We start from the raw sequence: 27,078 nt of genomic DNA, 5'->3' as shown, positions 1-27,078 counted from the left end.
AAATACTCCTTTCAATATCAACTATTATTCGTCTTGGTTAGCAATCATGGTATGGTCTTCTTGATGTATGGTCGTGTCTTCGGTGGTCGTATCATTGGCGTCTTGCTGCACGGTGGTGTCGTTTTGCTCGTGCAAGATTGTAGCATCTGCTTCTCCATCAGTAGTGGTAGCGGGGTGCTTTGGTTCCAGAGAAGTCTCTTCACCACTGGCGGGCACAGCAACATCTTCCATATCAACATCTGGTGCTGATTCTTGTACTGATTTTGTAGTGATGAGGTTCTCGCTCTCCAAATAGGCACTTGCACCCTTGGAGATAAGAATGTTAGCACGTTCTTCCAATACTTTGGGATCCGTACGTTTGTCTAATGATGACTTCCACCCAATCTCTTCGTTGTCAAGCAATGCCTTCAACCCTTCAAGACGGTCTTTCTTCAGAGTCTCCTCCGGTTTCTTGTTGAACACCGTATTAGCAGTGTACTCGTCGTGAGAATCAGCCTCAAAGAACAACCTAAATGAGTTCTCGCAGACAGAAACTTTCAAGCCTGAACGTGCAAGTCCATCACAATCTTCTTCCTCTATGTTTTCGATGAAAGACTTCGAAAATGGTAAGTTAAGCTTGGAAGCAGGTACTCCTTCTGTAGGGTAAGACATAACGTAACTTGTGACATAGTAGTTATACTTCTCCTCCGCACTTTGTTGGTCGTTGATGGTGAGGTCATCAAGGCTAACAAACTGAATGGAAACAGATGAGTCACTTTCTCGAAGAGCTATCTTGAACATGTTCTCGTCGGTGGACATTAATGATCTCACTTTGATACGGTAAAGTATTTGGTCCTTGGCAGTTGAAGTGGTTTGTGCTCTATCTGCTTCGAAAAGGACAATCATTTCCGAAGTTCTGCTGTCGGACACAATAGTGTGCATGTGCTTTACCATGGATTGCACCAACTTGTCGACGGTATACATCTTGTAAGCACGGTTCCTGTATGCTTGTCTCAATGATTCTTCATACCACTGGTGCTCCACTTCTCCTTCGATGAGCCTCTCAGCGAGATCGAGCACTTGCTTGTAGCAATCTTTGTCGCCCTTGATTTCCACACCCATATCTTCAAGTTGATGCGACGACAAATTCAAGTCTTTAGCAAATTGAGGTAGTTTCCGAGATCTGATCTCCTCTCCAACCGCCTTATTCATTGCTTTGATTTCGACTAAACGCTCGTAAAGTGTTCTCAAGTGACGGAAGAAAACGTAAATGGTGGTATTACAGAACAAGTTGAACTTGTCACGCTTTTCAGGACCTTGCTGCTCCGAAGAGGAAGGTTCTTCGCCGCGCGGTAAAGTCTTAATCCACAATTCGCTCGACTTGTCGGCCTCATGAGAAACATCTGGTTCATCAGAATCGCTTACCACTGGTGAAGGAGACTCTGTAGTATCATCCTTCTTGGCTCTTGACTGTTTCTTTAAAACATCGCGCAACAAGTCCGTGTCACGATGACGCTTCTTAGGATTGGGTCCCAATTGATCACCCTGACTCTCGGTAAGTGACTCGGAATCCTCTTCTGCCTTTCCGTCAGACTTTTCACTCGCTGCTGCTGCTATGGTCTCTTTCGGCAATTTGAAGAATAAAGTCAAAAACGACTGGAAGAAATAGCTCAATTTTTCACGATCATTGACGGAATAATTCGACGATTTGATGAAAACAGTCACCAATTTCAATATATCCAAAAGAACTATGGGTTCGTCAAACTTGTACTGAAGTTGTTCTTGGGGTTTTGGCGTCAACGGATGCAATCTTTTGTTCTGTTGTTCGACCTTGACGGTACTGATTTCGCTGACAAGCTGCTTTGCAGTCAACAATTTTTTATCCGCCTGCTTGAATGTCAAGCCCAAGTGGTCCAAAGATTTGTAAAACACCTTCTGCTCCATTTCTCTCCAAACCTTGTTCCATTCACGATGACTTCTCTTCCATTCTTCATCCTTTTGCTTCAATCTCTTCAACACCACCGGTACGGCAATAGCAGGGTTTTCATGCAACGCATCAATGACTTCAAACCCTCTATCCTTGTCGTAGATCTTTCTTATCACCTTTTTATAGATGGTGCTTGAAGTATGACCCAAATCCTCAGGGAGCTTGAAACTTGCCTTTTGCTCGGGGGTCATGTTGGCAATACGGTTCGCAATTGTTTCTAAAGTCTGTATGGTTCTCAAGTTGGCTTCCATGTGATAGTCAAATTCTAAACGTTCTTCTTCAATCTTGAAAAGAATCTCCTCGTATTGGTTCTTTCTGTGTGCAATGAAGCCTGAATCTTCCGAAGCCCACGTTGGATGTCCGACCCATTCATCGTTCAAAACCTCCCAGCACATCTCATCGCGTCCTGAACATGGCATGAAAGTTTCGGACTTGGGAAGCTGTCTGTATGAGGGTCCAAAAGCCTTGCAGAGAGAGAGTTCCAATTGATGTTTCTTGAAGGTTATATTCTCGATGCGCTGGGGCTTATCTTCATAGCCCACAAACATTTTAAACCAGTTGAAAAGGTCGGGATGATTCTCTCCAATAAACGAGTCGACTCTCTCCACTAATGTTTCCTTGTCAATAATGTCTTGCGAGAATAAGTTAAGGATCTTGAGAAATTCATTGTAAGTCTGCTTGTTACCAATTGCCTTTTTCACCTTGTCGAAAAAAGCTCAACTCCTCCAGCAATGACGACGACTTGGAAGTGTGCGAAGGAGGTACTGGTTCCGGAACACCAGGGACTAATGCCGGATTGACTGCCTTCGGTATCATTGCACCATTCTTGTTTTGGACTGGCAGAGGTTTTGATCGAAGACTCGAGTATTGAGCTTCAGCATTATAATGGTTTTCGTATGGTCCGGCTTCGTATTGCGCTCTTGGGTCATTGCGTTGGTCAATGGACTTTCTTTTGCGGAATTCGTCTTGGAACATGGGCTGGTGAAACGACCCTACTTCTCCCGGGCTCATTCCTGGGGCAGAAGGTTGGTGGAAATTACCTACAGGCGGCAATTGCGAACCATTGGATCCATTGGCACTATCAGGAGGCAAGTAAGCCGGTTGTGTAGTTGCCTGGTTCGAAGTGTCTGGAAGAAATTGTTTGAAATCGTCCAATAAATCGGGAGAGTTTGCAAACAAAACCGTCACTTGTTCGTACACTTCACTGATGGGTTTCTGTTCGCGCTGGTATGTCTGAAGAATTTCCAAAAAATGCTTGTAAATATCTGGCTGGTTGGCGAATCTCGTTTTGATCTTGTTGACATAGGAAATGGCATGGTTGAACTCAATCTGGCCCCCATTAGGATCATTTCCAAAAGGTGGTTGTTGCAGTGCTTGCAATTGATGTGCTGCCTGGTGAGCGCTGGACAACGCTTGCTGGTTGGCTTGGGAGTCCTGTTGACCATTGGTCTCTCCTGTGGTTGAGCTCCATTGGCCATACGTTGCATTCATATTGGGGCGCTTGGTGGTACCAGTAGGAGTGGTAACCCGGATTGGATTGGGGTCCGATGGGTCGAGCGAGCACTCAATTTTGTAGCCAGCAGGTAAGAATGTGTTGAAGCCCTGAATCAAGTTGGGGTGACCCTTGAACAAAGTAGACACTCGATCGATGACTTCGGAAGTGTCGATATTTTGTGACTTGAAATCTTTCATGATATCCAAAAAGTTATTGTAGACATCTGCCTGACTGTAGAACTGGATCTTCACCTGGTCCAAATACGACAATGCATCTCTGACGTTCAATGTCCTGTAAACGTTGGTTGTAGCAGTGCGATTGGGAACGCCGGCTGGCATTCCAGGAGGAGCCAGTGCCGAGGGTTGTTCGTTGTTCATTGGCGTAGGAGGTGGGAGCTGCGAAGGGTTGTGGTTCATTCCCACCGACGAGAGTCGGCGAAGTTCGGGGCCCGTTTCGGTTTTTGTCACGTTGTGACTCGACTCGTTTCCGGCGTTTATCGATGGGATATTGAAACCGGAAACACGTTGCTGGGGTCCTCCGGTTCCTGACCCCAAGTTCGAGAGACTTGGGAGCGAGTAGAAGGGATGGGCACCCATCTCCAATGCTGCTGGAGGGGGAAGTACTGGCGGGTGAGGGCGGCTGGGTTAGTATAACAAAGATAAACAAGAAAAAAATGCCAAAAACAATCCACGAGGATTGTATTGGGTTGCTGGAGCATCCCGTTGCCATTTGGTGTCGTTATCGTGACTTTGACAACGGGTTCCGTGCCCACTGTCCAATGCCATCTCGATGAAAATCTCACCGTCGGCACCACCATCGGCAATCTATTTGCACAGGTTCATGAACCGTGTTCCAAAAAGCATAGCCAAAACACATTACTTACTTGAATTGCTGTCCCAATGGACGCTGCTGGTTGGTCCAGCTTTCTTGCTGTCCACTCATTTTCAAAATGTTCTTGTCACAATCAACGGGATTGGTCAAAACGTGGCTGGAAAACACACGCAAAGTGAGGCAGGATTCCAGTGAAGCAGAAGCAATGTATGGGCTTGTAGGACACTGGCGGAGCCGTGATTTGCGACAAAGTGATTTCGAAACGTGTTTTGTGACAATGGGTCTGTTCCTCAAAGATACCCCAGCAGAGATTCAGGCTCGGTGCGCGGGCGGGTAACGGTTGCGAGCAATGGGTGTAGGAATGTGAAGAGGCGGAAGTCGTAGGGTGGGCCGCTGTCTGCAGGCATCTTCGCAGCCAGGTTCGCACTCGTGCAGTCCGTTGGCCTTTCGTTTTAGGATGTGCAACTGTCAAAGATGTTAAAAGTGCGCGTGGTGATGAATTTTGAGACTTTAAGATTTTTTTGGTTATGGGACCAAATTGCAAAAAGAGGACGGGGGTTTGAGTTTGAGGTTTCAAACGAAGAACGACTTTTAGTAAATATCTAAAATATTGAGAAACAAGCAAGTAGTGAGATTTCATTGAGACCTTTACAACAAGAGCATAAGTGATTTCGACCTGAGAAACACCAGCAGATGTACACCAGTACACTAGTCCATATACACCACGGAACATTGTACACCGTACAGAGAAATACTACTAATCTGCTAGATACACTTGAAATTTTACTGATTTTTATGCAGCCAAATATTTCAATGGAAGAATCGCTTTACTCCAGATTTCTGATGCAAGGACGTTTACTTGCCCTCAAACCCAACTTCAAACCGTACCTGGACGATTTGACCTTGTCCCTGCTTGTCAGATCGAAGCGTTTGTCTTTCGACCTCCGACCGATTCCTTTTTTTCACCGAATGACTTGATCTCGGTCGTTAATTAAGTCAATGAAAGTTCCTGTTTGACTCACTTGTCCGAGCTCATTTGCAAGCGGTTCACCCATAGGAGCCTGAGGTATTCAACCGTCGAATCCGAACGGGGTGGATAACTCTAGGATGCACAATTTGCATATTATCGTTGAAAATAGGCGAGCGCCACTAAACCCTCTGCCATGCAAAACTGGGATGTGGTCCACTATAGCCACACTCTCTGAACTTGAGCCAATACCATTATTCTTGTTGACGTCTAGTTCCTGCTTGATAGTATTCGGCTTTAAAATATCTGGAAGAATTCCTCGTTCTGATAGTCATTTGGCAACGATTGAACTACATGGGGCTTTTACAGGCGATTTCCCATAAGAATCATATTTTGAAATTTTGCAACCAGTTGGAATTTTACAAAATACATATTTTTTACCATTTAATCCAAATGCGACATGTATTATGCAGGAAAAAAATTATTACTTCCTGCATGTTACACCTCGATACAACTTTTGGTTGATAAAGTTCAAGGAGTAAAGGAATGTTAAACTACGACAAGATTGTTCTTTTTGGCGATTCAATCACTGAATTCTCCTTCAACAGCAGCAAGGGGTTTGGGTTTGGACTGCAATTGGCCAGTGGTAAGTACTTTCATCTCGTAAAAATCGATCCATTTCTAACGCAGATTACACCCTCAAATTAGATGTTTTAAATCGGGGAGTCAGCGGCTACAATTCCAACAACTTGCTGTACGTGCTCCCAGAAGTGCTAGCTGCCGAGCATGTTCCTGGAAAATCCGTGGTGAAACTTTTGACCATTTTCATTGGCACAAATGACGCCTTGGATACCATCCAAGCAGTTTCCTTGGACAAATATCGGGCCAATATCAAGGCTATGACATCAATGGCTCTTGAAAAGGGTATTAAGGTGATTCTCATTGGCCCTACTCTACACGACCAAGCTGCGAACAAAAGGGTGTTTCAAGATGGCACAATTGCAAGTTCCGCCAAGAATAGAAAGTACTCTCAGGCAGTGGAACTGGTAGCTCAAGAGTTAAATGTTCCTTTTATTGACTTGTGGAGCGCTTTTGTCCGCGAAGGTGGATTTGAAGAGGAAAAGATACTAGATAATTCGGTCTCCTGTGAGGAGTTTCTTCCTGATGGGATCCATTTTTCTCCCGCAGCTTACAGGGTATTGTACAATGAGATCATTAACTGCATTAGTAGTAACTATCCTGAAATGAAGTCGGAGGCTCTTCAGCGGAAACTCAGGGAATGGAGGGACGTTGACGGTGACAACATCCAAAGGCTGGTTTTCCGTCTCGACTAAAATTTAAAAGTTGTTCTCTCGCAAATAAGCAGACAACGTCATGCTCCGCACATCACGAAACACCCAGAAGACCAAAGATCCGTCTACCCTATCAAAATCGCGATAGTACGAAGACTGCTCTCGAAGAGTATACACTTTGCGTACTAATTGTTGTTGGAGAAGTGGATTCCTTACATCCAGACGTTCTTTATAGGTAGACATGACAAAAAGAAGATCGTCAAAGTCCATTATGTCCAACAATTCGAGTCCACATTTGATTGAGTGCACCATACAATCTCCAACGATGGACCATGGCCCTGCTTTTTCCACACCGATTTCGAGAGTACTTTCGATCAACCCGGAAAGAAAATGATAAAGTCCAGCAATGGGATACACAGAAAGCATTTTCCCATAGAGCTTGCTGGTGAGAGCCTTGGTATATACAAAGGTTAAAAAGGCATTATGCAAAACATGATAGAACAAAGCTTCTCTGGAGGAGGTAAGCCTGTCTTTCACGACTAGAAATTGCTTGGGCAATTTGACAGGGAGAAGTAAAATATCGTATTCCAATTGAAGCAATTCACGTCTCGTTGAGTTATAGTCAAGGGGCTGGTCTTCGGTGAGACTAAGAAACCGACTCAAGTGGAAGTTCAATTCCGCCAAGTGGTAGTGAAGAACCGCGTCGTCGGCAAACCTCAAGAATTCTTCGTAATAAGAAAACATATGCGAAGGAAGTTGCAATTTTGATGGGGTCAATAACGAATTCCAGGCGTCTACACTCAAAGCCCCAATTGCCAAATTTATGGGTATCTCTGAATTGGCGTTGTAAAGCTCAAGAAAGCGGTCAAGAGCGCCAGTTATAATCTCAACCGATATGGGAATCAAAGTAGGAAGGAGAAAGAAACACGACAATCGTCCGATGGTCCATTCAGAGAGTCCATGAAAACTGGCGTTCAATTCGCTTATCAACCCCGGCGTATCAAACGAGTCACTACACGAGTTCAACGAGTAGCTTGCAGCCAACTTGATGCAACACGAGGAAAATGGGTCTTGCTCTTCATAGATAGAGTCGACATGGACATAGGGTGTGTATGGTTCCACATGGCGTTTGTAGAGCAGAACAATGTAGGAAAAATCTGAGGAATGTTCAGAATTTAGATTTGTGTCAGTTGGGCTACTTTCAGTTTTCGGCAGCTCACCCAATTCTTGTGGGTATGGCAATTTGTCTGATGGAGTTATATCGAGCAACTGTCTCATGTTTGTGGGGATATTTGGTGGTACGTCTGTTTGCATTTCCGAACCACGAATCGATAAAACATTCGTATACGACATAGGCGTAGGGAGACTCGGAACGACAGTCTCATGGTTTAGTGGAATATCTTCTATGAGCTTCTTCTTTTTTGGAACTTCAATGCCATCTTTTATTCGATTCTCAAATGAGCATTCGAGACTATGGAGACGACAATGGTCACATTTCGACTGTTTCATCACACATTTGATCTTTCTCAGCCGGCAATTGTCGCACGCTCGGAGGAACTTGAACGTAGTATACGGCTTTGCCGACTTTTCACTTCCCCGACGTTTTGCTGGATGTTGAGGATTATTTTGAAGATTCGGCCACGACTCAGATCTGGGCTTGGAACCTTTTTGGCTGTTGTTCCCCGCTTGTGGGGTCTTTGTTACCCTCCACAGGGACTCATAGCCCGTCATTGATGGCGGAAACGTTGCAATGCCTGAAGGACCGAAAACGGTGATTTCTCGGCTCGGACTCCTCCACACATGCAGGAACTACCCCAAGTTTATGCGGGGAGGTGAATATTGGCGAGGAATACAATAGTGAGCATAGCTTGATGTGAAAGGTGCATTCTAGTGGTTGTTTGTGAAATTGTCGACTTTTACCAAAACCAAAAAATTTGGGTCTCAATAAATCTTATGTGAAACAACGTCATCTAGCGTCATTTAGGTTATTTCCGAGCGTTTTCCCGTTATTTTATTACCCCAGAAAGATCGATAAGGATCGGAAAAAATTTAGTTTAGTTGTCATTGTTTCGGAATAATCAATGCAGCATCGCAAAAACTCATCGCAATTTTTACCCCACACTCCGCAAAAAATCAAAATGTCGCTCGTAAAATCTCACGCTATAAATATTCCACCTTTACGCTTCAATTGAATCCAAAATGACCGTTACATACAAGTGGTGGAAAGACGCAACAGTTTACCAGATCTGGCCCGCATCCTACAAAGATTCTAATGGAGATGGAGTCGGTGACATCCCTGGAATCGTTTCCGAATTGGACTACGTCAAGTCGCTCGGAACCGATGTAATTTGGCTTTCGCCTATGTACGACTCTCCCCAAGACGATATGGGGTACGATATTTCTGACTATGAGAAGGTGTACCCAAAGTATGGAACTTTGGAGGATATGGACAAGTTGATCAAAGGTGCTCATGATCGTGGAATGAAGTTGATTTTGGATTTGGTTATCAACCATACTTCCACTGAACACGACTGGTTTAAGGAGTCCCGTTCTTCTTTGGATAATCCCAAGCGGGACTGGTACATCTGGAAGAAGCCAGTTTATGACAAAGATGGGAACAGAAAACCTCCTAACAATTGGGGCTCTTACTTCTCAGGCAGCGCTTGGGAATACGACGAAACTACCGGAGAATACTATTTGCACCTTTTCGCCAAAACCCAACCAGACTTGAACTGGGAAAACGAGGAATGCAGAAATGCCATCTACAAGTCTGCGGTGCAATTCTGGTTCGATAGAGGTATCGATGGTTTTAGAATCGACACCGCCGGAATGTACTCCAAGGTTCAAACGTTCCCAGATGCTCCAATTGTCATTCCTGATTTTGAACACCAGCCTTGTAAGTTGTACCATCAGAACGGACCCAGAATTCACGAGTTCCACAAGGAGATGTTTGCAAAGATTACCTCCAAATACGATGCCATGACAGTGGGTGAAGTGGGCCATTCTCCTCGTGAAGAATCGCTCAAATACGTTGGAGAAGCTCGCAAGGAAATGAACATGATGTTCTTGTTTGACGTGGTTGATCTTGGTTCGAATCCAGCCGATAGGTTCGACTATAAAGGGTTCACTCTTGTGGATTTCAAGAAGGCCTTTATCAGTCAAAGTGAATTCATTGAAGGCACCGATGCCTGGTCAACTGTGTTTACAGAAAACCACGATCAACCTAGAGCCATTACTAGATTTGCAAACGATTCTCCAAAGTTTAGAGTCAAATCTGGTAAACTTTTAGCTCTTTTGATGGCTTCCATGAGTGGAACCTTGTTCATCTACCAGGGTCAAGAAATTGGTATGACTAATTTACCTGCTGATTGGTCTATTGATGAGTATCTTGATATCAACACTATCAACTACTACAAGTTGTACAAGGAAAAGTTTGGTAACGATAAGGCCAAAATGGACAAATTGATGAAAACCATTAATTTGGTAGCGAGAGACCATGCCCGGTCTCCTGTTCAATGGGACGACTCCGAGTACGCTGGCTTTTCTACTGGCAAGCCTTGGACCAGAGTTAATGATAACTATAAGGAAATCAATGTTGCATCCCAAGTCAACGACCCCAATTCGTTGTTCTCATTTTGGAAAAAAGCTTTGGAATACAGAAAAGAATTCAAAGATCTTTTCATCTACGGTTCATTTAATGTCAAGGATATCGATAACCAGAAGACTTTCACATTCACAAAGGAAAAGGGTTCGCAAAAAGCTGTGGTTGTCACCAACTTCACCGCCGAAAATGTGCCATACGAACAACCAGTTGACGGTAAGCTCAAGTTGTTGTACACCAATGCTGACTCCTTTGACGAGGCTACTTTGGGACCATACGAGGGACGGGTGTATATTGCCAATTAGAGTATAGATGGCGGGCCACCAGTGTATCCATCATCCAAACTTTCGATCATACCATTAAACCAGAATCCAATCATCACCACCACGTAGATCAATATTAAGATAACTCCCTTGAAGTAGTTGGATTTGCCCTCTGCATAAATATAGGTGAAGAGATAGATAGAAATCAACGTTGCAATAATGTCCCATCTAGGAAAAACCAACGAGAAAATCAGATTCACATCGTCAAATCCTCGGTACACTGAAAAGAGCACAAGACTTGGAATTTGAATCAACACAACTTGCAAGGCGTACGCACTACCAATCTCCATTGAAAGGGCAACGTTACCACCAACAGCAAACGAGATGGCATTGAGAAACTCGGTTGTATTGGGCACCAAAGCGAACACTGTGAGTCCAAGAAACTTGGGGTCTATTGAAAAATTCACCAATACCGCGTCAACTGTGTCGACCAAGATCTCAGCAATCACAGCGTAGAGTAATGTGGCACCTAACAATATCACAGTGGACTTGTTTCGGGACCAATTTGGAGCATCGTGGCCACCACCTTCTTCCTCTTCAACATCGACTTCTCTATTTGTTGGTTGACTGTGCCGTTTCCGAGGTACATCAACTTGTGGTGAAGGAAGTGGTGGTTTTGCGGGTTTCCGTACTGAAGGACTCTGGACTGATGAAACTCCCTCCGGCAATTTTTGTTTCCCTTTGGGTTGGTTGTTGAGACTGATAACGCTGGGAGTTCTGAGATAGTTTTCGTCTCTCTTGTTCATGGCTTGTTGTTCATGTGAGTTTGTAGCCCAGATGAGAGATGCATGGGTTCTTAAGGTGAAGAACAAACCGCAAACGTAGGCCAAAAAAAGTGCCACTGCCACGGTGAGTGAGAACGGTTCAATGATGGAATAGTAAAGTGAGTCGAGTGAGAACGAAGGCTGAATAAAACGACACTGGGTACAATCGTCTTCAAACTTGGTGAGATCACAGCTTCTGCAACGGATTTCGTAGGCGCCATAAATCTGATAGAATAGCGAAGGTGCAAACATTATAACCATAGCGTAAAGCAACATGGTAGAAGAAACGCCAGCCGAGCGAGGATTGTATCTTTGTGTCTTACGTTTAAGAGCACCACCACACATCGAGAGACCAGGAAGAAGTAAAACACCACCCAAAATGGAACCTATCATTGAGCCTTCCACAAGCTTTCCCTTCTTTTGATTGAGCGCAACGCAGTATAAAAAAATCTCTACCACCGTGGAGAAAAAAGCATTGATCACCGCACCCACACCCATGGAAGATTGCGCCGAAATAGATGCAACGGCTTGACCAATAAAGTAGGCCAAAGGAATAATAGCAAGCAAACACATGCAAAAAATTACCGAAGAGTCTGTGATCCATGATTTCCAACCAAACTGTTCGAAAAGGATGAAATAATCGACAATGACAAATATCACCAAGGCAATTAGATTGATGAAAAAGACATTGGTTCCGTCAATGGTGAACTTGTAATAATGTAACCCACAGCACCTGTAGGTACTGAGTATAATCAGCTGACGGCCCCTCTTCGTTGTATCGGCACTAGATTTGCGGTAGTATTCCTTTTCTGACTCAAAATGGAGTGCAAGAGGATGACGTCTCAAATGATCACACAAGATACCAGCAAGATTGAACATTGGGATAGTGAAGACAAATAACCAGCAAATCGCTCCAATCACCCAAATAGCAGGCTGCAATATTCCATAGAAGAAAAGATAGAATACAAACCGACCCGAAGACCAACTTCCACGTCCAAAGAAACGCACTTTAATGTCAAGTTCAGCTCTTTCATCATCGCCCTCGTTTGCATGATCTGCAGTATCCACTGCCTCGTTGTTCTCCTGTTGAGATTGCGACGTCCCCTCCAACGATGAATAAGCATCGCCGAGTGGTCTGCCTTTATGGTCTTTCAACAATGGGCGTCGCTCATGGGAATTGGTTAACCGTCGTGGTGGGGCAAAGAAAAGACGGCCCTCTTCCTGTTCACGCCAGCGATGAAATTCTGAAATGGATCTTCCGTCCAATTCGTCCTCGTCAATATAATTACTATCTTTGTTGAGAAGCACGAACTTTCCAAACGGAGAGAACAAGTAGCGTCCCAAGCTGAAAAGAAGCTTGACGTATCCACGCAGTTGTCTGTGAATGGCGAAGAATGAGAGAACAAATACAATGATGCCGCCAAGAACACATACCAAGTATAACAACAAGCCAAACGTCATGGACCATATAAAGTTGGTCAAATGAACACCCCAATTGATGATGGGTTTATGCGGTTGATGAATATCTTCTTCGGCCCTTGTAGCCACAGAACGTTTTTTCTTGTACAATGATGGTTTCCAGATCTTGATACCGAACGGATGAGTGGAATTAATGGCATCCTGTCTCTTTTTGAGGTCTAACGAACCCACCGTCGACGAAGATGCTCCCGATGAATTGGATACCATAGACTCACCATCGTCATCGTCGTATGTGATTCCGGTATCGTCGTTGATTTCGTCATTGTCCCGACCCACAGAATCTATCATGGCGAGCTCCTGTTCGGCGGACCTCAACTTGTTAAGAATCTCGGTTTGAGCAGCCTCTGGAGATCTCTCTTGACGACCAGCCTCAGGCAGCGACATATTAGTAGCTTCATCGTCGCCATGGCTTTCCGAAACCGGCGGAAAGTAGCCTGAATGCTGTTGTTGACCACCACGTTTTTTGATATAAAACGACCTCAAGGCATCACTATAACCCTCCAAGTACTCACGGTCAGCCTTCGTGAGTGTATCGGTGTCCTCTTCCACCGCATCATTGATGGCATCGTCAACAGAAAACACCAATTTTTTACTGGACTGAAGCGATTGACGCTTCCGAAGATGGGGTCTAGAACGAAGTTTTTTCAACCTTGTATTGGAACCCGAGCGCACCGAGGGAGATTGAACGGAACTGCCCTGGCGCGACTCTCGCACGTCTTCCGGTGCTGGCTCGGTGTCGTCGGGCATGGGAACTTGTAATAAACAATACCGTGAACTAATTATAATCTACGGATAGATGGCTATGTATTATGCAGGACATGACATTGGGCCGTAGCCGTTAGGCCATTAAAATAGCCCTTAACATATGTGCAAGATTCTTTAGATTCTTTGATTCTTTAGATTTTTGATTCTTCAGTCTCCCAAGCGGTAGCCCTTGCCTCGGAATGCAGGGCCGTCGGAGGAAAACATTCCGCTACTTCTTGAACCTGTGGTTGCGGGAACCGCTATTGAGGATGGGTTCTTTGGACCGGTAAATGCTGTCCACGACTTGGTATTGTTGGAAGGGTATTTGAGTAGTTTGTAAAGCCAAAGTGGAGCCTTGAGGTAACCCTTATCGTAGACAGAATCTTCTATGTAGTCTGATTGGTATCCTCCTGTACTTTGAATATGAGCTTGTTCACTCATTCCTACTCTATGACCTCCACGGTTTCCAGTGACAAATTTCGAATAAGCGCCAGGCAAGAGGTTGTATAGTGGCAACGTATCTGACTGGATGCACTGGTACAAATAGCCACCCAAAATGCCGATGATGGAGTTAACAACGGCTCCTCCACCTTCAAAAAGGAGCTTGAGAAACAAGTTGAAAAGCGGTAAAAAGTAGCCTTTGATGGGTACAAGGCCCATGAAGTTGATGGTTGCGTTCTTCAGGTACCGTGACCACAAGTAGGTGACACAAGAAAGCATCATCAGGTGATGGAACGAATGGTGAGCAGGATAGAATAGTTCAAATGTGAAAGTGCTGATGACAATCATGGTTCCTGTGATCAATGTAAACCACAAGCAATCAGGGAAATTGCCCTTAAACTTACCCAGAGATGACTCTAAATCGCATGCAAATGTGTAGAACCCGTATATGTCCAAAAGGGCCAGATATGGACTATCAGTGAACATTCCAGATGGGGTCAAAAAAGTGGTCAAAAACCTGTAACATTGGAAGATGGTCTGTGCCACCGCTGCCACAATGTATGTGAGTTTATGGGAATGAATGGCTATGCGAAGATTGGCCAAGATGGCAAAAATGATCGAGTTGTTCAAAACGAACACGCCACTGCCTCTTCCCAACGCGATGACAAAACAGCAAAGGATTGAGCTTATGGTGAAGAAACGGGTCACAGGAGGTATGTTTCGAACATTGTCAGCAATGGAGTATGCCATAATGTGAGAAGAATTGAAGGGGTAAGATGTGAGTGTTTCGAGTTCGCACTTTATTAAAGTTCAGAAATTTGACTGAAAATTGAAAATTATCGCGAAACTGAGCCAAGAAAGAAGCCGAGCAATCACCCTAAAGCCAAGCAAAAACCATCGCAAACCACCACTCAAAGGACTCCAAACAACAAGATCTACTCAGCTACAAACCATAATCCATCTTTATCCACTCTACAAACAATGAAGTTGGTTCGTTTTTTGATGAACATGCCCTCTTCAACGGGTCAGCCCATCACCGTCGAGCTTAAAAATGGCACCAGTGTTAGTGGCACTCTCTTGTCTTGCACACCGTCCATGAACCTTTCCTTGAAGAACATCAAGCTTGTACAACCACACCAGGATCCTCAGCTTCTTCAATTCATGAATATTAGAGGAAACCAAATACGACAAATTATCTTGCCAGATGACTTGAATATAGAAAGCGTTTTGAGCAAGAGTCAGGTTAAGATCAAGGGACAGGGTGCTGGACCAGGAAATAAAGATATAGAGGCTGAGCCCAGGAGGCCATTCAAAGCGGCAACGAGGGGAAGAAGACGCAATTTGTAAGAATTGAGAAGAGATGAAAAAGCAAAGAGATGAGGAAGAAAAGTGGTAAAGTGAAGAGGTAACGTAAGGAGAAGGTGAGTGGTAGAGGTAATACTAAATTTTTCAGGTATAGCAGAGGAGACGTTGAAAACTAACGAATATACTTTACAGTAACGAGATGGGTATCAGAAATCTATGATATCACGATAAGCGTAATAGGAGCTTATAATTGGGTTATTTCCATTCTGTAGTAAACTATTGTTCTACATTTTCTTCTATTTACATCACCACCAGGTTCTCTTCTTCTGTTCCCTCTTCTTCAACTGCTTCTTATACGTAGGTCTTGCCTCAACAATAATATCGTCCATTTTCTCAATGGCCTCAGCCCGCTGGGCAAGTTTTTCAGGCAACTGTCTTTCCCATTTATGCTTCTTCTGGAAGAGCACTCCTCTCATCCAGTTCTTGTTTTCGTATTTATCGGCGTAGAATCGCTTGTGGGGAATAGGAGGAAGCAAGTCTGCTATACCGAACTTGTATGCCATCTTGTACAAGTCTGCCGATCGCCTCAAAGAGTATTTTGGTCCGTGCCATCTTCCGGTTTGTGCATTTTTATTTGGTAAAAAAGGGTTCATTTCAGGTTTATCCAACGTTGAGGGGCTGGAGGAATACTGTGCAAATGGCCGGGGCGGATACCGGACGAAAAAGTTGTGCAACTTCTGGGGAAGATGCTTGAAAGCGTCCTTCGACATGATGGTGAAGTGAACCAAAAATCGAGTTGAGATTTTTCAGTGGTCCACGTGCAGGAAAAAAAATTCAGCAGCCTGAAGAAAATGGGTGCGAAAACATCTTATACTACTTACTCGGGACCATCTATAATAACTTTTACTGCCACGTTTCCGTCACGAATGTAGTCGTATGCCTTCTTTGCATCCTCAAACTTGAATCGATGGGTGATCAACTTTTCAAAGTCTATGGCTGCGTTTTCACGACCATTACGGTAGTTGTGTTCCAAGATTGCAACACTGGTTTTGTAGTCATTGTATCCGTAACGGAACGAGCCGTACAAAGTCAACTCACGCGACGAAAATGCAACGATTGGGAAGCTCACGGGACGAGTGGCATTGCCTACTTGAGCAAAACGACCACCCATTTTCAAGCTCTCAATGCCCAAATTGATACACACTTCAGCACCGGTACACTCAATTACAACATCTGGGTGTTCGCCAAGCTCCTTGACAAGCTCGTCAGCACCTCCAGACTTGGAATTGAACGTATGGGTGGCCACACCAACTTCCAAAGCCATTTTTAACTTGTCGTCAATGACGTCGACCACCATGACTTTGGCAGCACCAAACTTGGTTGCAGCTGCTGCCGCCAAAAGACCAACCGGACCTCCTCCAAAGACCACTACCACGTCGCCAAACGTGACTTTGGCCTGTTTACACCCATGGACACCGACACTAAGTGGTTCAACCATCGCACCCAACTCCAAGGAAACGCAGTCTGGAAGTTTCACAAGAAAATCTTCTGGCGACTTGTAATACTTACAGAGGGTACCAGGAGGACTAGGAGACCCGTGCTTGGGGTCTGGAGTTGCCGCAAATACAATGTTGGGACACAATTGATAGTGCCCACTTTTGTACTCTTCGGAAAACCGCGAAGGCACTCCGGGCTCAATAGCCACCCTATCTCCAACCTTCAACGACTTCACGTTCAGGCCCACCGCCGTAACCACACCTGCGGACTCGTGACCCAAAACCATTGGCTGGGTAAGAACAAAATCGCCGATTTTTCCATGGGAATAGTAGTGGATATCACTTCCACAAATACCGGTTTTTTTCACCTCGACCATCACCTCATTGGGTTCCAGAAGCGTAGGAGCTTCGAGGGTCTCGAAGGTAATGTCATTGACCTTGTTGAGCACTAAAGATGGGTTGGGAGTCATAATGGTGAAGAAAGTTGGATGAAGAACCCCCACTTTATATACCGCAATTGCCCCACAATCGCACTGAAAAAATCCGGTTATTCTTCCGAATATGGAGATGGAGCCGGGCCCGATTAAGGTTCCGAGAGAACCTGTGGAGGAAGAGGTGGAGGAGAGGCGGGAAGAGGTATAGAGGAATGGTAACAAAGAATTGAAATTAAAGAACTTGTTGCTTGAAGTAAAATTACAAGACATGAACAGAGTTCCTACAGCTATTACTACGGCAAGTACAGAGTTCCCATTGCACTGCTGACTCTACAGCAGTTACAGAGTATTGCAACTGCTGATTCTGCTCTTACTTTGTCTTCAGTATCCTTTCCTACAGCATCCACTTATCTGTTCATTATGCTACTTTGCTACACCCTGCAATGCCTCCAACACTTCAAGCTCAATGTTAGCTTCGGCAACAACCACTTCGTCTGATGATCCAGCTCTCTTCTGGGCGTCGGCAATCAATTGCTTGACAGCCAGAGCATCGAATTGATCGGGCTTGAATGCCTCAATAGCACTGATGGTCAATTTGTTACCAGGTTGCACAGTAGCAATACCTCCACTAACAAAGTATTGTTCTGTCTCTCCACCCTTGGAAATGATCTCCAACAATCCTGGTCTCAACTGCTCCACAATTGGAATATGGTTAGCCAAAATACCCAAATCTCCATTGATGGATGGAAGATTCACCTGTTGCACTTCTGACTCCGAATACAAAGTTTGATGAGGCAAAGCCAACGACAACTTCAAGGCATCCGAGCCAGTAGTAGTCTCGGTGGCATAGCCTCTTCTGACAATGTTGGACGACTGTCTGGCCACTTGACGAATGGATTGTCTGAACATGGTGATGATTGTCGAAATGAAAATTCCGGTTTCCGTGTGCGCGCACACTGTGATTGGATAGGCTGTGTGCAGTACACACAACGTGATGAAAGACTAGTATGGCGTGAGATCGAGTGGAGATTATAAGGCTGGTGTGGATGGTATGGGGTGATGAGAGTAGGAGTGGGCTGAATGTGAGGTGGTGACCATCATTTGTGAAATGGACTAGTAAATGGGATAGGTCACGTGACGAAATACATACCGATGCAAATGGCTGTGAAATGGTTTCCGATTTCTATGCTCCGCCCGCAAACTGGTTCAAGAAACTGTCGACGTCAAAGTCATCATCATTTGCATCTTGCTGGGGCTGGTCAAGTCCCGGGTCCAAAAAGTCCATATTCAAGCCACCAAGTAGCAGCTCGTCATTACCCAATATATTATTCATGTCGAGATCCATAGCGTCCTTCTTCTGCCCTTCGCCGTACTGTATACTCTGAAGAATGTCTGCCGGGTCGGGAATATCTTGCGCTTTGTTTTCATTACTTGGTTCTTCTGGAAGCTCATTAAAGTTGAAATCAAACACCGGTGAAACACCCTGGCTTTCCGTGCCGCCGACATTCCGACCTCCCCCAACTTCAATCTGGCTCTCACGCAGCCTACGTTCATCTTCTTGGCGTTGTTTCTCTTGCTTCACTTTTTCTTCTTGTTTCCGTTCGTCTTCCTTCCGTTTTTCATCATCTAGTCGTTTCCGCTCCTCTTCTTCTCTCGCTTTTTGTTCCTTCTGCCGCTGCTTATTCTCCACTATCTGCTCCACACACCATCGAGTGTCATTGAACTTGGATATGGTATCATCTAGAACCTCATCGAATTTGGCTAGACTCCGAGCAAGTGAGTTTGTAACAGCAGGAGTAATTAACAGATTGTTTGTTCCAGTCAAAAGATTGCTCTGCTTTCTGTTGTTGCCTATGATCTCAAATATGTATCCAGAAGTACAGAGAACATCGTCGAGAGACAGGCGTAGCTTTTCCTCCAAGTTCATCAGAAAGAGTGGAGAAGCAGGTGCACCGATGTCGCACTTTTGACTAGAAGCACCTAGAGTGCATGCAGGAACAACACCATCAATGTTTACGCGACGCGGTTTGTACAAAGAGTCTTTAGAACCCAGCTAAACCGCAACTATTTTCCAAATTTTTACCAAATTTCGTGTGGAAACTTAGACTAAAGCACTCATGACTGACATTGTTTCTCGCCAGAGCCCATTGGCTCCCGTATGGTTGGCAGCAAACTACGATAAAAAACTCACAAAACACCAACTTTTATCTGCAAATATTGTCCATTCTTCGTCATTAATAACACACAATGAAACCCCAGGGACCATCAACCTTCGTTTATCTGGCCAATTATTGCTTGGAATTGTGCGTATCTACTCCAGAAAGACGAAATACTTGCTTGATGATGTCAATGATATCTTGTTTAAACTCAAAAATTCGTTCCGTTACGCCACCGGCGTGTCTTCCGATGCGATTCAAGTCACGGCAGCTCCACAAAACCAAGTTATCACCAACATCTCGTCCATAACGCTTCAGGATCAGGTTACTGACCTCAACTTGTTGTACCAAGAAGACTTACGACTCGATGACGAAGTGCCCACAACTCTCTTCCGCAACCTCAATCTGGCATTACCCGATGATACAATGGACACATCTATAGAATATGGAAGAAATGCAGACATTCATGAACCCGATAATAACGATGTCGATTTGGAATTGGATTTTAATTTGGATCAGTCGATCGAAATGGGTAGAAACGCGCCTGGCGTCAATGCGGCAGGAGATATGTCGCTCATGGACTTGCACGATGACCTCAACTTTGATATAGGTGAACCTTTACAGACTTTGGACGCAGAATCGATTCATGAAGAGGTACCGCCTCCTAAAACTCCAGTCCAACGTGCTCCAAAGAACCAAAGAAAGCTCAAGAGGAAACTAGTCATCGATTCTCCACAAGAATTGGAACGAGGAATCTCGATACATGAATTGAAGCGGTTGCTGCAGCTCCGATTACGTGACCTCACCGTCCACTCTTTCGACTTCCATTTATCGGAGCAGGACAAGCTTAACTTAATTCAAGAGCTCTCTACGAATAAGCGCCGGCGTTTTGCTCTTGACTCTCAATTGCAAGAGGTTTGCGAGGAGCTTGCCATGCAAGAGGAACAGCATAAAGAGCAGCAGGAAGAGGAGGAGCCTAACTTTGAGTTTGGTAATTTGGACTTGGACTTATCGCTTCCTGAGATAGAGTTCCCACAAGAACCCATATCTAGCAATGCCCAATCGTCGATGCAAATTGCAAATCTTTTGAGAGAAAAATTTGATGAAAAGGACACTGTAGAGTTTTCCGATGTTGTCCATGAGGATATGAAATCTCAAAAACCACTTGGAATGAAGGAAGAAAATAAGATCAACAAGCGCCGAGAAGCGAGTAAATGTTTCTTTGAGGTTTTGGTGCTTGCTACTAACAACTGCATTTCTGTCAACTCAGACTTGACAATCACCAAGAAAGAGAGCATATACACCAAGTTTTTGTAAATTAGACATTATATAAACGCCATAGACACAAGTTCTTACTTCCCACAACTATATCCTTTTCGGTCATGAAGAGAACCTGCAATTCTGACGTTTGAAAAGTGGGTAACCGGGGCAAATCTTCGTCTTTATCGACCAACATTTGAAGTATTGGTTTGGACTCGTCTAGGTCCCATAGTTGAAGAATAATCTCACCTGTAATTGAAACTCCAATGGCTATGAATTGGTGCTGGTATTCCGGTCTCTGACTCATGGAGTAGATTAAAATATCTGAATTGACCACCTTGAAGATTTTTCCCAGGTTTAAATGCCATATATGGATGGTCCAATCGAGACCAGATGCGATAAATAAGTTATTGGAAATGAAAGCGTCAGTCATTCGACACGAGCTGGAGTCTTGGAACTTGGTATCGTTGAGAATTACAGTTCCATTTTCATGTAAAATCACCCAGTCGTTGATGAAAGCATCAGACGATTTTAGGCCATTTCGAGGAAACACTTTTTGAACAGGGTTATTTAGTTGAATTGAATCTCGGTGTGGAGCCGCCAATATATGACTCGACCATGCATTGACCACCCCGTCGTGAGAAATCGAGGCAAATTCAGAGCCATGGCGGTGAACGAGACCGCATATAGCTGACTTGTGATGCAAAAAAGTATGCTTATGTTTGATGCTGGGAGCAATTGGGAACATTGGAGATCGTATAGATGGTAGATATGACACCGTTTTTGATATTTGGTTATTCAAATCCCATACAACGACAGAACCGGATTTCAAACCACCTATTATTCGAGACGGAGATTCAGAATCAAATAGTATAGCGGTTATTGGCGACACGCTTTCCAAGTAATACTCAGGAAACAATTGAGGCTCTATGCTGTAAACGACTGCCTTGCAAGAGTAAGCAACAGCTAGAAGGCCATTTATGGAGGATTTAGCCATCGCAGTTGGGGTTCCATGAAAAGAAGTTGACAATTTTTGAAGTTTATTTGTAGGAGTTGACATTGTTTTTGGAGTACTGATGTAGTCTCGAGGAGGCTGGGGGATGGATAGTTTGCCAAGATCACGAATGGCGTCTCGGAGTGTGGCATTGATTATGGTCCAGTCATGGAGGGGAGAAGGTCCAACATTAATGTTCCCAGAAACGTCCAGTTTTATCTCTTCACCTTGTTCTTCATCTTTTTTCTCACTTTCTTCTTTCTTTTCATTTTCTGGTCCGATTTGTACAGCCTTATCGATGGTTATACGCTCCTTTAAAGTGACCACTGGAGGCACTTCCCAGTCTTTTTGGATAGCAAAATCGTTTTTCGCAGGCTTGTGGTCATTTTCAGCTTTTTTCCGACTCCGTAGCTCTTCAAGTCGCTGTCTTTTTTGCTCCAATAATTGGTGCCTGTCCATACTGAAAAAGACAAGCGCGCGCGCTTCTTCATCTTCTTTAGTATGGAGGTTGATGATATTCTTCGAGACTTTGAGGCTAGCAGTGCCAAGCCCGCCAAGGCCAATATAAGTGCCCGTCTCACCCAGGCAATGCTTAATGAAAGAATGGCTCCGGAAATCTTACCATATGAACATGAATTAATGCAAGAAACTTTGACTCAGATCGAGAACCAACAACAATATTTATTGGATTGCCACGAGTACGGCGACTCCAATGCCGACCTGGGGCTTGTAAGCGGTGACTTCAAGCTCCAACTAATGATAATCGAGACAGATATCGAAAGACTCAACTTTCTTGTACGAGTATATCTTCGAGCTCGACTCGCCAAACTCGACGATTATAATTTGTATTACATCAATTTGACTCTGGATGCCGACAACAAAATACTATCCCAGGCCGAGCTCGAGTACTTGCGGAGCCATTTCAAGATTTTGACGAAACTTTACAATAATAGTTTTTTGAAAAAAATGCCCGAGTTTCTCACCTTGTTGGATGATACCAGTGGAGGACAGTCAATGATTACGGCCCCAGATACTAATGAGCTTGTGTTTGTACGCATAGGAGGACGAGATCTAACTGTTTCCACGCTGGAAGAAGATTTTGAATTGGTAGCGGGTGGAATCTACGTTGTTCGCTACAGCTTGATTGAGCGGTACATCCAACTGGGAGATATTGATTTGATATGAATTTTTTCAAAACTACTCCAATTGCATGACACATCCACCGGGACACTCGCTATTTCCCTCTTCCACGAACCATTGTTTCAAGCAGCCAAAGTGGCCCCGATGGCCGCATTTGAGACTTCGAACCACATTTAAGCCATGACACGGCTCGTGACAATAAACGCAGTTTGGTTGTTGCCTTGAGCACAGGTCACAGTACCAGTATCCAAAATCGTGTTTGTTCTTATTTTCATTGAGTATGACTTTGTCACAGAAACAACAGAAAAATCTGAGGTCCACTTCCTTCAAAGCTCTTAGTTCCTCCAAGTCTTTAGGCACCAGATTGATCACCGCCAGGGCCACGGAAAAGAGCCTCCACTGGTGAAGAACGTCGATGTACTGAGCGATGCGTTCTTTACAAGCCCACGGCTCGAACCCTTTCAGGTATTTGTAGCGGTCGTAGAATAAAAGGGTTAACGCACACGCAAGCACGAGATCTCCCTGGGATGTCGAGTAGTCTAGTGCCGCCGTAACAAGCAGTTTTGATTGCCATGGTTCCAGGCGATTTTGCAACGGAAGATTGGAGAGCACTTTGGAAAGCTGCGATTCTTCAACGGTGGAAAGCGGTCTCACCGAAGACGCTCGGCGGAGTGGTAATTTTGTATCTGGGTCGTTTGCGATGAGCGGCATTGACGACTGCTTTCGGAGTGACGGGGGGTCGGTTGTTTCCGATGCAAAGCTCTCAGAAAGTGGGCGGATATTTTTGGTGAAACTTTCTCGTTTTGCCGGACTTTCAGAGAGCGACATCGAACTGTTTCGATGCTGTTTTATAAGGTCGATAAGATTGCTCAGCGACGTGCTTTTCAGGATTCCAAGATCACTGCGGCTGCGACCCAGCAGACCTCCATAATGAGTAGTCAGTGTCAGCGAAGAATTACCAAAGTTCAATTCTGATTCTGAAGACTGCGACTCGTCTGCTACCGGGTCCACGGGCTCGGGTTCCACATACGAGGTTTCGATGCCAAACCCAGCACCAATGATGCGCCAAGTGTGAGCGTCTCGAAGACGACCGGCATTCTGTGCAACGTTGGAATTGAACTCGCAAACGGTGGGGATGTCAAAACCGTCTGGAACATTATAAAGGTAATTTTCAGCAACAACCGAGTGGTTATCGTGGATAGGAAGGGTGACGGGATGGACTGAAGGTGATGTGTGGACGTCTGGAGCCTCGAAATCCAGCTTGGAATTGGATACAAACGAGAGATTGTTGGCTGACAACGATACAGCCGTGGACGGCATTTGCTCTAAAGGCTTGGAAACATTGGCAGAGTCGTCGAGGTCATGGGCCATGAACAAGTTGGACTTTGTAATGGTCCAAAGTTTACGGCGTCCTTCTGGGTTTTGCGCCCACAAAAAGTTTTGGAACGGACGATCGGAAGATGTAGAAACGAGTTCTCTTGCAATAAATTTTCGGCGGAGATTGTATACGGCAATAGTGGGTACCTCGTTAAGGTAGGAGCATGCAAAATCATAGCGGTAGAGGTCTGGGGTGTTAAAATCGGCGTCCGATTCATAAGGGCTCCACCGCACCTTCATCACTGGTCCAAAAGTATTCACGGTGACTTCAGGCATGGTGGAAGTTTCGTTGTAACTGCAAACACAAATCTTGTGATCTCGACTTCCTGTGAGCACATATTCGGCAGTTGGGTGGATGCTAAGCGAGAGTGCTGGTCCCGTGTGGAAGTTCCAGCGGCGACACGGCTGGTTGGACATTCTGAGGTCATATTTGTGGAGAGTTCCTGAATCGTGAACCGAAAGAATTGTCAATTTATTGCGAGCTGGAGCATGTGGTGAATGTTGGCAAGCACGTACGGGATCGGCATGAGGACCGGAAACAAGGGTGACCGAAGCATGACCAGCAGGCAGACGGAGATCCCAGAGTTTTATGGTACCGTCTTGAGAACCCGAGATCAACAGGTTTGTATCTGGGAAATCAAGGCTGTTGATACATCTTTTATGATCATTTAGTCGTTGTAAAGGATACGTTTTGCCGTTGTTTCTGGTACCGTAGAGGGCTATACTGCCCGAGGTGAGTCCACAAGCAATTTTGTTTTCGTTTGTTTTTATGGTATTTATGTTGTTAAGCTTGGACCGAGAGTCCAATAAGTTGATATCTCTTAGTATCTGGCGCTGGTCTTGAGACAACACAAGAAGTTTAAGGGTGTTCTTGCCGCCTAGTACAACATGGTGGTTTCCCCCCTGGACACCAAAATTGAGTTGGGAAAGACACAGGGTTTCCCGCTCGCAGTGGTAGCGAAGCATAACCAAATTCACAGTCAAATTTCGCGCGAAAGTTTTGTTGATGAAACTAATCGTGAGAATCACCACCGTCTTTAAAACTATGGCCCAGGTGGGTTTGGCGGTTGGTGCGTTGGTGCTCTATGGTCTCTACACCTACCAGAGCAGTCTCATCTACCCAGCATCTCTCAATGATGGCCATGGACATTGTGCTACTCCAGATGAATACGATATGGATTTTGAAACACTTCATTTGAAAACCAAAGATGGCGAAACTCTTCACTGTTATCTGCTCAAACATGACCGCAACCAGCGTGACTACACAAACAAAACCGTGGTGATGCTCTCGCCAAATGCTGGAAATATTGGCCATGCGCTTCCACTTGTAGCCATGTTCTACAAAAATTTGAACTGCAATGTGTTCATTTACTCTTACCGAGGCTACGGCAAGTCTACTGGAAAGCCGTCGGAAGTGGGTCTCAAACTAGACGCCGATAGAGTGGTGGATTATTTGCGTAGTGATTCTCAGTACAGTTCGTCGCATATCGTTCTCTACGGACGTTCGCTTGGTGGTGCTGTGGCCATCTATATTGCATCCCGCTACGGCTACTATATCTCTGGGATGATTTTGGAAAACACATTCTTGTCTATCCGAAAAACTGTGCCTCATATTTTTCCCTTTCTCAAGATATTCGCCAACTTTGTTCACCAGAAATGGGACCTGGAAAAGCTAGTGCCCAAGATTCCCGCATCAGTCCCAGCGCTCTTGCTTAGTGCCCGCAACGACGAAATCGTCCCCCCGCCTCATATGGACCGGATTTTCTCTTTACTAAGAAGTGATAACAAACTGATGTACAAGTTTGATTCGCTGCATAACGACACTGTGATTCAGGCGGGATACTGGGACCACATTGAGGAGTTTTTGGAGCGCATAGGATAAAAATGGAGAGGCTGGGAATAAAGGAAGAGGATTAAATGAAAGAAGGAGAGGGTTAAATGAAAGAAGGAGAGGGTTAAATGAAAGAAGAAGAGGACAAATGAAATTTACTAAATGAATGGAAAGTAACGAAACAGTTTGTTGAATGGAAGTAATGAAACAGTGTGTTAATGGAAGGAAAGTAATGAAAACTGTAGTAAATGACTAAAGTGTAAAGGTTGTAATGGCCGAAAAGATGAGAAAAGTTATTGAGAAGTTAATGTCGTGTGATCAAAGTATACCAAGGCAGTCCAAGTTTCACTCTTAGTAATTTATAAATCCTCCTCATACATTTCAGTTCTTCTTGTTTTTGTCCTCTTTTTCCTTTTCAATCTCTTGTCTCTTTCTTTGTCTACACCGCATCGTCCTACTCTTTATTGCATCTACAACACTAACTGAGGCTCGGCCCCCTTCTTTCCAGAATCGTCGTGCGACATGAAATCGATCTTCTGGTCGTCTGACAACTTCAAAACCTTCTTCAACCGCTCGCCAACCGTTCGTAACTTGGCATTGTCACAGTCTTTGGTCCACACTCCAATTCTGATTGCTTGTCTTCTTACGTTCAAAACAATTCCATTTACTTCGTCTTCTTCATCTTCAATGGTCTCACCAATCACCGACAATAATCCACGCAACCACAAATCATTGATAGCTGGTCCAATCTTGTTAGAAAATGAATATTGCCATTTTCCTCCTTTGGCATTTTGTTCATCTTCCCATTCAGGCTTGATTCCCTCCTTAAACAAATGGTAATCGGACTTCAAGGGGAGCTGGTTAGCTGGAGGAATCGAATTATAGATGCCCCAGAACTCTTCTACGGACGAAAATGTGATGACGGGTTTCAACAAATCGTGCCAGTTTTCACTTTTGTTGACCTGGGGCTTTGTGTACCATAAAGTCCACTTGTTGTTCAAGGGGTGCTTGGCGGTGAACTCCGACTTGTTAGTCAATACGGTTTCCTTGTCCAACGACAACGATTCTGTCTGTTTACTTAATTCTTCCGACATTGGTGACTTGAGCACAAATGAGAAAAAATTCGGTGCGGAGGGCTGGGTAAATCCAGGCACGCGTTCCGCGCGGGCCCCGTGTATATTT

At 44.6% G+C, this 27,078-nt stretch overlaps 20 protein-coding genes across 20 annotated transcripts; 6 read left to right on the top strand and 14 right to left on the bottom strand. All coding sequences in view use genetic code 12, as the record gives it.

Moving 5' to 3' along the window:
* Positions 1 to 24: 24 nt before the first annotated feature.
* Positions 25 to 2,514, bottom strand: PGUG_05737 (uncharacterized protein; the record flags this gene model as incomplete). Its single annotated transcript, XM_001481924.1, has 1 exon — positions 25 to 2,514. One exon carries the CDS (start codon positions 2,512 to 2,514, stop codon positions 25 to 27), a length of 2,490 nt encoding a protein of 829 aa, XP_001481974.2.
* A 133-nt stretch (positions 2,515 to 2,647) lies between these two features.
* PGUG_05736 (uncharacterized protein) lies at positions 2,648 to 4,057 on the bottom strand (the record flags this gene model as incomplete). Its single annotated transcript, XM_001481923.1, has 1 exon — positions 2,648 to 4,057. The coding sequence occupies one exon, from the start codon at positions 4,055 to 4,057 to the stop codon at positions 2,648 to 2,650; it is 1,410 nt and encodes a 469-aa protein (XP_001481973.2).
* PGUG_05735 (uncharacterized protein) lies at positions 3,672 to 4,190 on the bottom strand (the record flags this gene model as incomplete). Its single annotated transcript, XM_001481922.1, has 1 exon — positions 3,672 to 4,190. One exon carries the CDS (start codon positions 4,188 to 4,190, stop codon positions 3,672 to 3,674), a length of 519 nt encoding a protein of 172 aa, XP_001481972.1.
* Positions 4,191 to 4,425: 235 nt separating this feature from the next.
* On the bottom strand, positions 4,426 to 5,025 carry PGUG_05734 (uncharacterized protein; the record flags this gene model as incomplete). Its single annotated transcript, XM_001481921.1, has 1 exon — positions 4,426 to 5,025. One exon carries the CDS (start codon positions 5,023 to 5,025, stop codon positions 4,426 to 4,428), a length of 600 nt encoding a protein of 199 aa, XP_001481971.2.
* A 1,133-nt stretch (positions 5,026 to 6,158) lies between these two features.
* Positions 6,159 to 6,593, top strand: IAH1 (isoamyl acetate-hydrolyzing esterase; the record flags this gene model as incomplete). Its single annotated transcript, XM_001481920.1, has 1 exon — positions 6,159 to 6,593. One exon carries the CDS (start codon positions 6,159 to 6,161, stop codon positions 6,591 to 6,593), a length of 435 nt encoding a protein of 144 aa, XP_001481970.2.
* Positions 6,594 to 6,596: 3 nt separating this feature from the next.
* On the bottom strand, positions 6,597 to 8,282 carry PGUG_05732 (Zn(II)2Cys6 transcription factor domain-containing protein; the record flags this gene model as incomplete). The annotated part of the gene is made up of 1 exon (XM_001481919.1): positions 6,597 to 8,282. One exon carries the CDS (start codon positions 8,280 to 8,282, stop codon positions 6,597 to 6,599), a length of 1,686 nt encoding a protein of 561 aa, XP_001481969.2.
* Positions 8,283 to 8,750: 468 nt separating this feature from the next.
* MAL2 (oligo-1,6-glucosidase IMA1) lies at positions 8,751 to 10,457 on the top strand (the record flags this gene model as incomplete). The annotated part of the gene is made up of 1 exon (XM_001481918.1): positions 8,751 to 10,457. One exon carries the CDS (start codon positions 8,751 to 8,753, stop codon positions 10,455 to 10,457), a length of 1,707 nt encoding a protein of 568 aa, XP_001481968.1.
* PGUG_05730 (uncharacterized protein) lies at positions 10,454 to 13,465 on the bottom strand (the record flags this gene model as incomplete). The annotated part of the gene is made up of 1 exon (XM_001481917.1): positions 10,454 to 13,465. One exon carries the CDS (start codon positions 13,463 to 13,465, stop codon positions 10,454 to 10,456), a length of 3,012 nt encoding a protein of 1,003 aa, XP_001481967.2.
* Positions 13,466 to 13,630: 165 nt separating this feature from the next.
* On the bottom strand, positions 13,631 to 14,653 carry PGUG_05729 (uncharacterized protein; the record flags this gene model as incomplete). Its single annotated transcript, XM_001481916.1, has 1 exon — positions 13,631 to 14,653. The coding sequence occupies one exon, from the start codon at positions 14,651 to 14,653 to the stop codon at positions 13,631 to 13,633; it is 1,023 nt and encodes a 340-aa protein (XP_001481966.2).
* Positions 14,654 to 14,884: 231 nt separating this feature from the next.
* Positions 14,885 to 15,250, top strand: PGUG_05728 (mRNA splicing protein; the record flags this gene model as incomplete). The annotated part of the gene is made up of 1 exon (XM_001481915.1): positions 14,885 to 15,250. The coding sequence occupies one exon, from the start codon at positions 14,885 to 14,887 to the stop codon at positions 15,248 to 15,250; it is 366 nt and encodes a 121-aa protein (XP_001481965.1).
* A 263-nt stretch (positions 15,251 to 15,513) lies between these two features.
* Positions 15,514 to 15,978, bottom strand: PGUG_05727 (mitochondrial 54S ribosomal protein mL59; the record flags this gene model as incomplete). Its single annotated transcript, XM_001481914.1, has 1 exon — positions 15,514 to 15,978. The coding sequence occupies one exon, from the start codon at positions 15,976 to 15,978 to the stop codon at positions 15,514 to 15,516; it is 465 nt and encodes a 154-aa protein (XP_001481964.1).
* Positions 15,979 to 16,085: 107 nt separating this feature from the next.
* Positions 16,086 to 17,408, bottom strand: XYL2 (L-iditol 2-dehydrogenase; the record flags this gene model as incomplete). The annotated part of the gene is made up of 1 exon (XM_001481913.1): positions 16,086 to 17,408. One exon carries the CDS (start codon positions 17,406 to 17,408, stop codon positions 16,086 to 16,088), a length of 1,323 nt encoding a protein of 440 aa, XP_001481963.2.
* Positions 17,409 to 17,561: 153 nt separating this feature from the next.
* Positions 17,562 to 18,047, bottom strand: ATP16 (F1F0 ATP synthase subunit delta; the record flags this gene model as incomplete). Its single annotated transcript, XM_001481912.1, has 1 exon — positions 17,562 to 18,047. The coding sequence occupies one exon, from the start codon at positions 18,045 to 18,047 to the stop codon at positions 17,562 to 17,564; it is 486 nt and encodes a 161-aa protein (XP_001481962.2).
* A 274-nt stretch (positions 18,048 to 18,321) lies between these two features.
* On the bottom strand, positions 18,322 to 19,065 carry CTA26 (Cta26p; the record flags this gene model as incomplete). The annotated part of the gene is made up of 1 exon (XM_001481911.1): positions 18,322 to 19,065. One exon carries the CDS (start codon positions 19,063 to 19,065, stop codon positions 18,322 to 18,324), a length of 744 nt encoding a protein of 247 aa, XP_001481961.2.
* Positions 19,066 to 19,255: 190 nt separating this feature from the next.
* Positions 19,256 to 20,611, top strand: MCD1 (kleisin alpha; the record flags this gene model as incomplete). The annotated part of the gene is made up of 1 exon (XM_001481910.1): positions 19,256 to 20,611. The coding sequence occupies one exon, from the start codon at positions 19,256 to 19,258 to the stop codon at positions 20,609 to 20,611; it is 1,356 nt and encodes a 451-aa protein (XP_001481960.2).
* A 1-nt stretch (position 20,612) lies between these two features.
* PGUG_05722 (uncharacterized protein) lies at positions 20,613 to 22,007 on the bottom strand (the record flags this gene model as incomplete). Its single annotated transcript, XM_001481909.1, has 1 exon — positions 20,613 to 22,007. One exon carries the CDS (start codon positions 22,005 to 22,007, stop codon positions 20,613 to 20,615), a length of 1,395 nt encoding a protein of 464 aa, XP_001481959.2.
* Positions 22,008 to 22,049: 42 nt separating this feature from the next.
* Positions 22,050 to 22,733, top strand: SLD5 (DNA replication protein; the record flags this gene model as incomplete). Its single annotated transcript, XM_001481908.1, has 1 exon — positions 22,050 to 22,733. The coding sequence occupies one exon, from the start codon at positions 22,050 to 22,052 to the stop codon at positions 22,731 to 22,733; it is 684 nt and encodes a 227-aa protein (XP_001481958.2).
* A 12-nt stretch (positions 22,734 to 22,745) lies between these two features.
* On the bottom strand, positions 22,746 to 25,031 carry PGUG_05720 (uncharacterized protein; the record flags this gene model as incomplete). Its single annotated transcript, XM_001481907.1, has 1 exon — positions 22,746 to 25,031. The coding sequence occupies one exon, from the start codon at positions 25,029 to 25,031 to the stop codon at positions 22,746 to 22,748; it is 2,286 nt and encodes a 761-aa protein (XP_001481957.2).
* Positions 25,032 to 25,071: 40 nt separating this feature from the next.
* On the top strand, positions 25,072 to 25,947 carry PGUG_05719 (uncharacterized protein; the record flags this gene model as incomplete). Its single annotated transcript, XM_001481906.1, has 1 exon — positions 25,072 to 25,947. One exon carries the CDS (start codon positions 25,072 to 25,074, stop codon positions 25,945 to 25,947), a length of 876 nt encoding a protein of 291 aa, XP_001481956.2.
* A 419-nt stretch (positions 25,948 to 26,366) lies between these two features.
* Positions 26,367 to 26,990, bottom strand: EIF4E (translation initiation factor eIF4E; the record flags this gene model as incomplete). Its single annotated transcript, XM_001481905.1, has 1 exon — positions 26,367 to 26,990. One exon carries the CDS (start codon positions 26,988 to 26,990, stop codon positions 26,367 to 26,369), a length of 624 nt encoding a protein of 207 aa, XP_001481955.1.
* Between the last annotated feature and the right edge of the window lie 88 nt (positions 26,991 to 27,078).

Source organism: Meyerozyma guilliermondii, genomic scaffold, assembly GCF_000149425.1.
Source record: "Meyerozyma guilliermondii ATCC 6260 scaffold_8 genomic scaffold, whole genome shotgun sequence".
Taxonomy (NCBI): Eukaryota; Fungi; Ascomycota; class Pichiomycetes; order Serinales; family Debaryomycetaceae; genus Meyerozyma; species Meyerozyma guilliermondii.
This window is presented reverse-complemented; position numbering and strand designations above follow the sequence as displayed.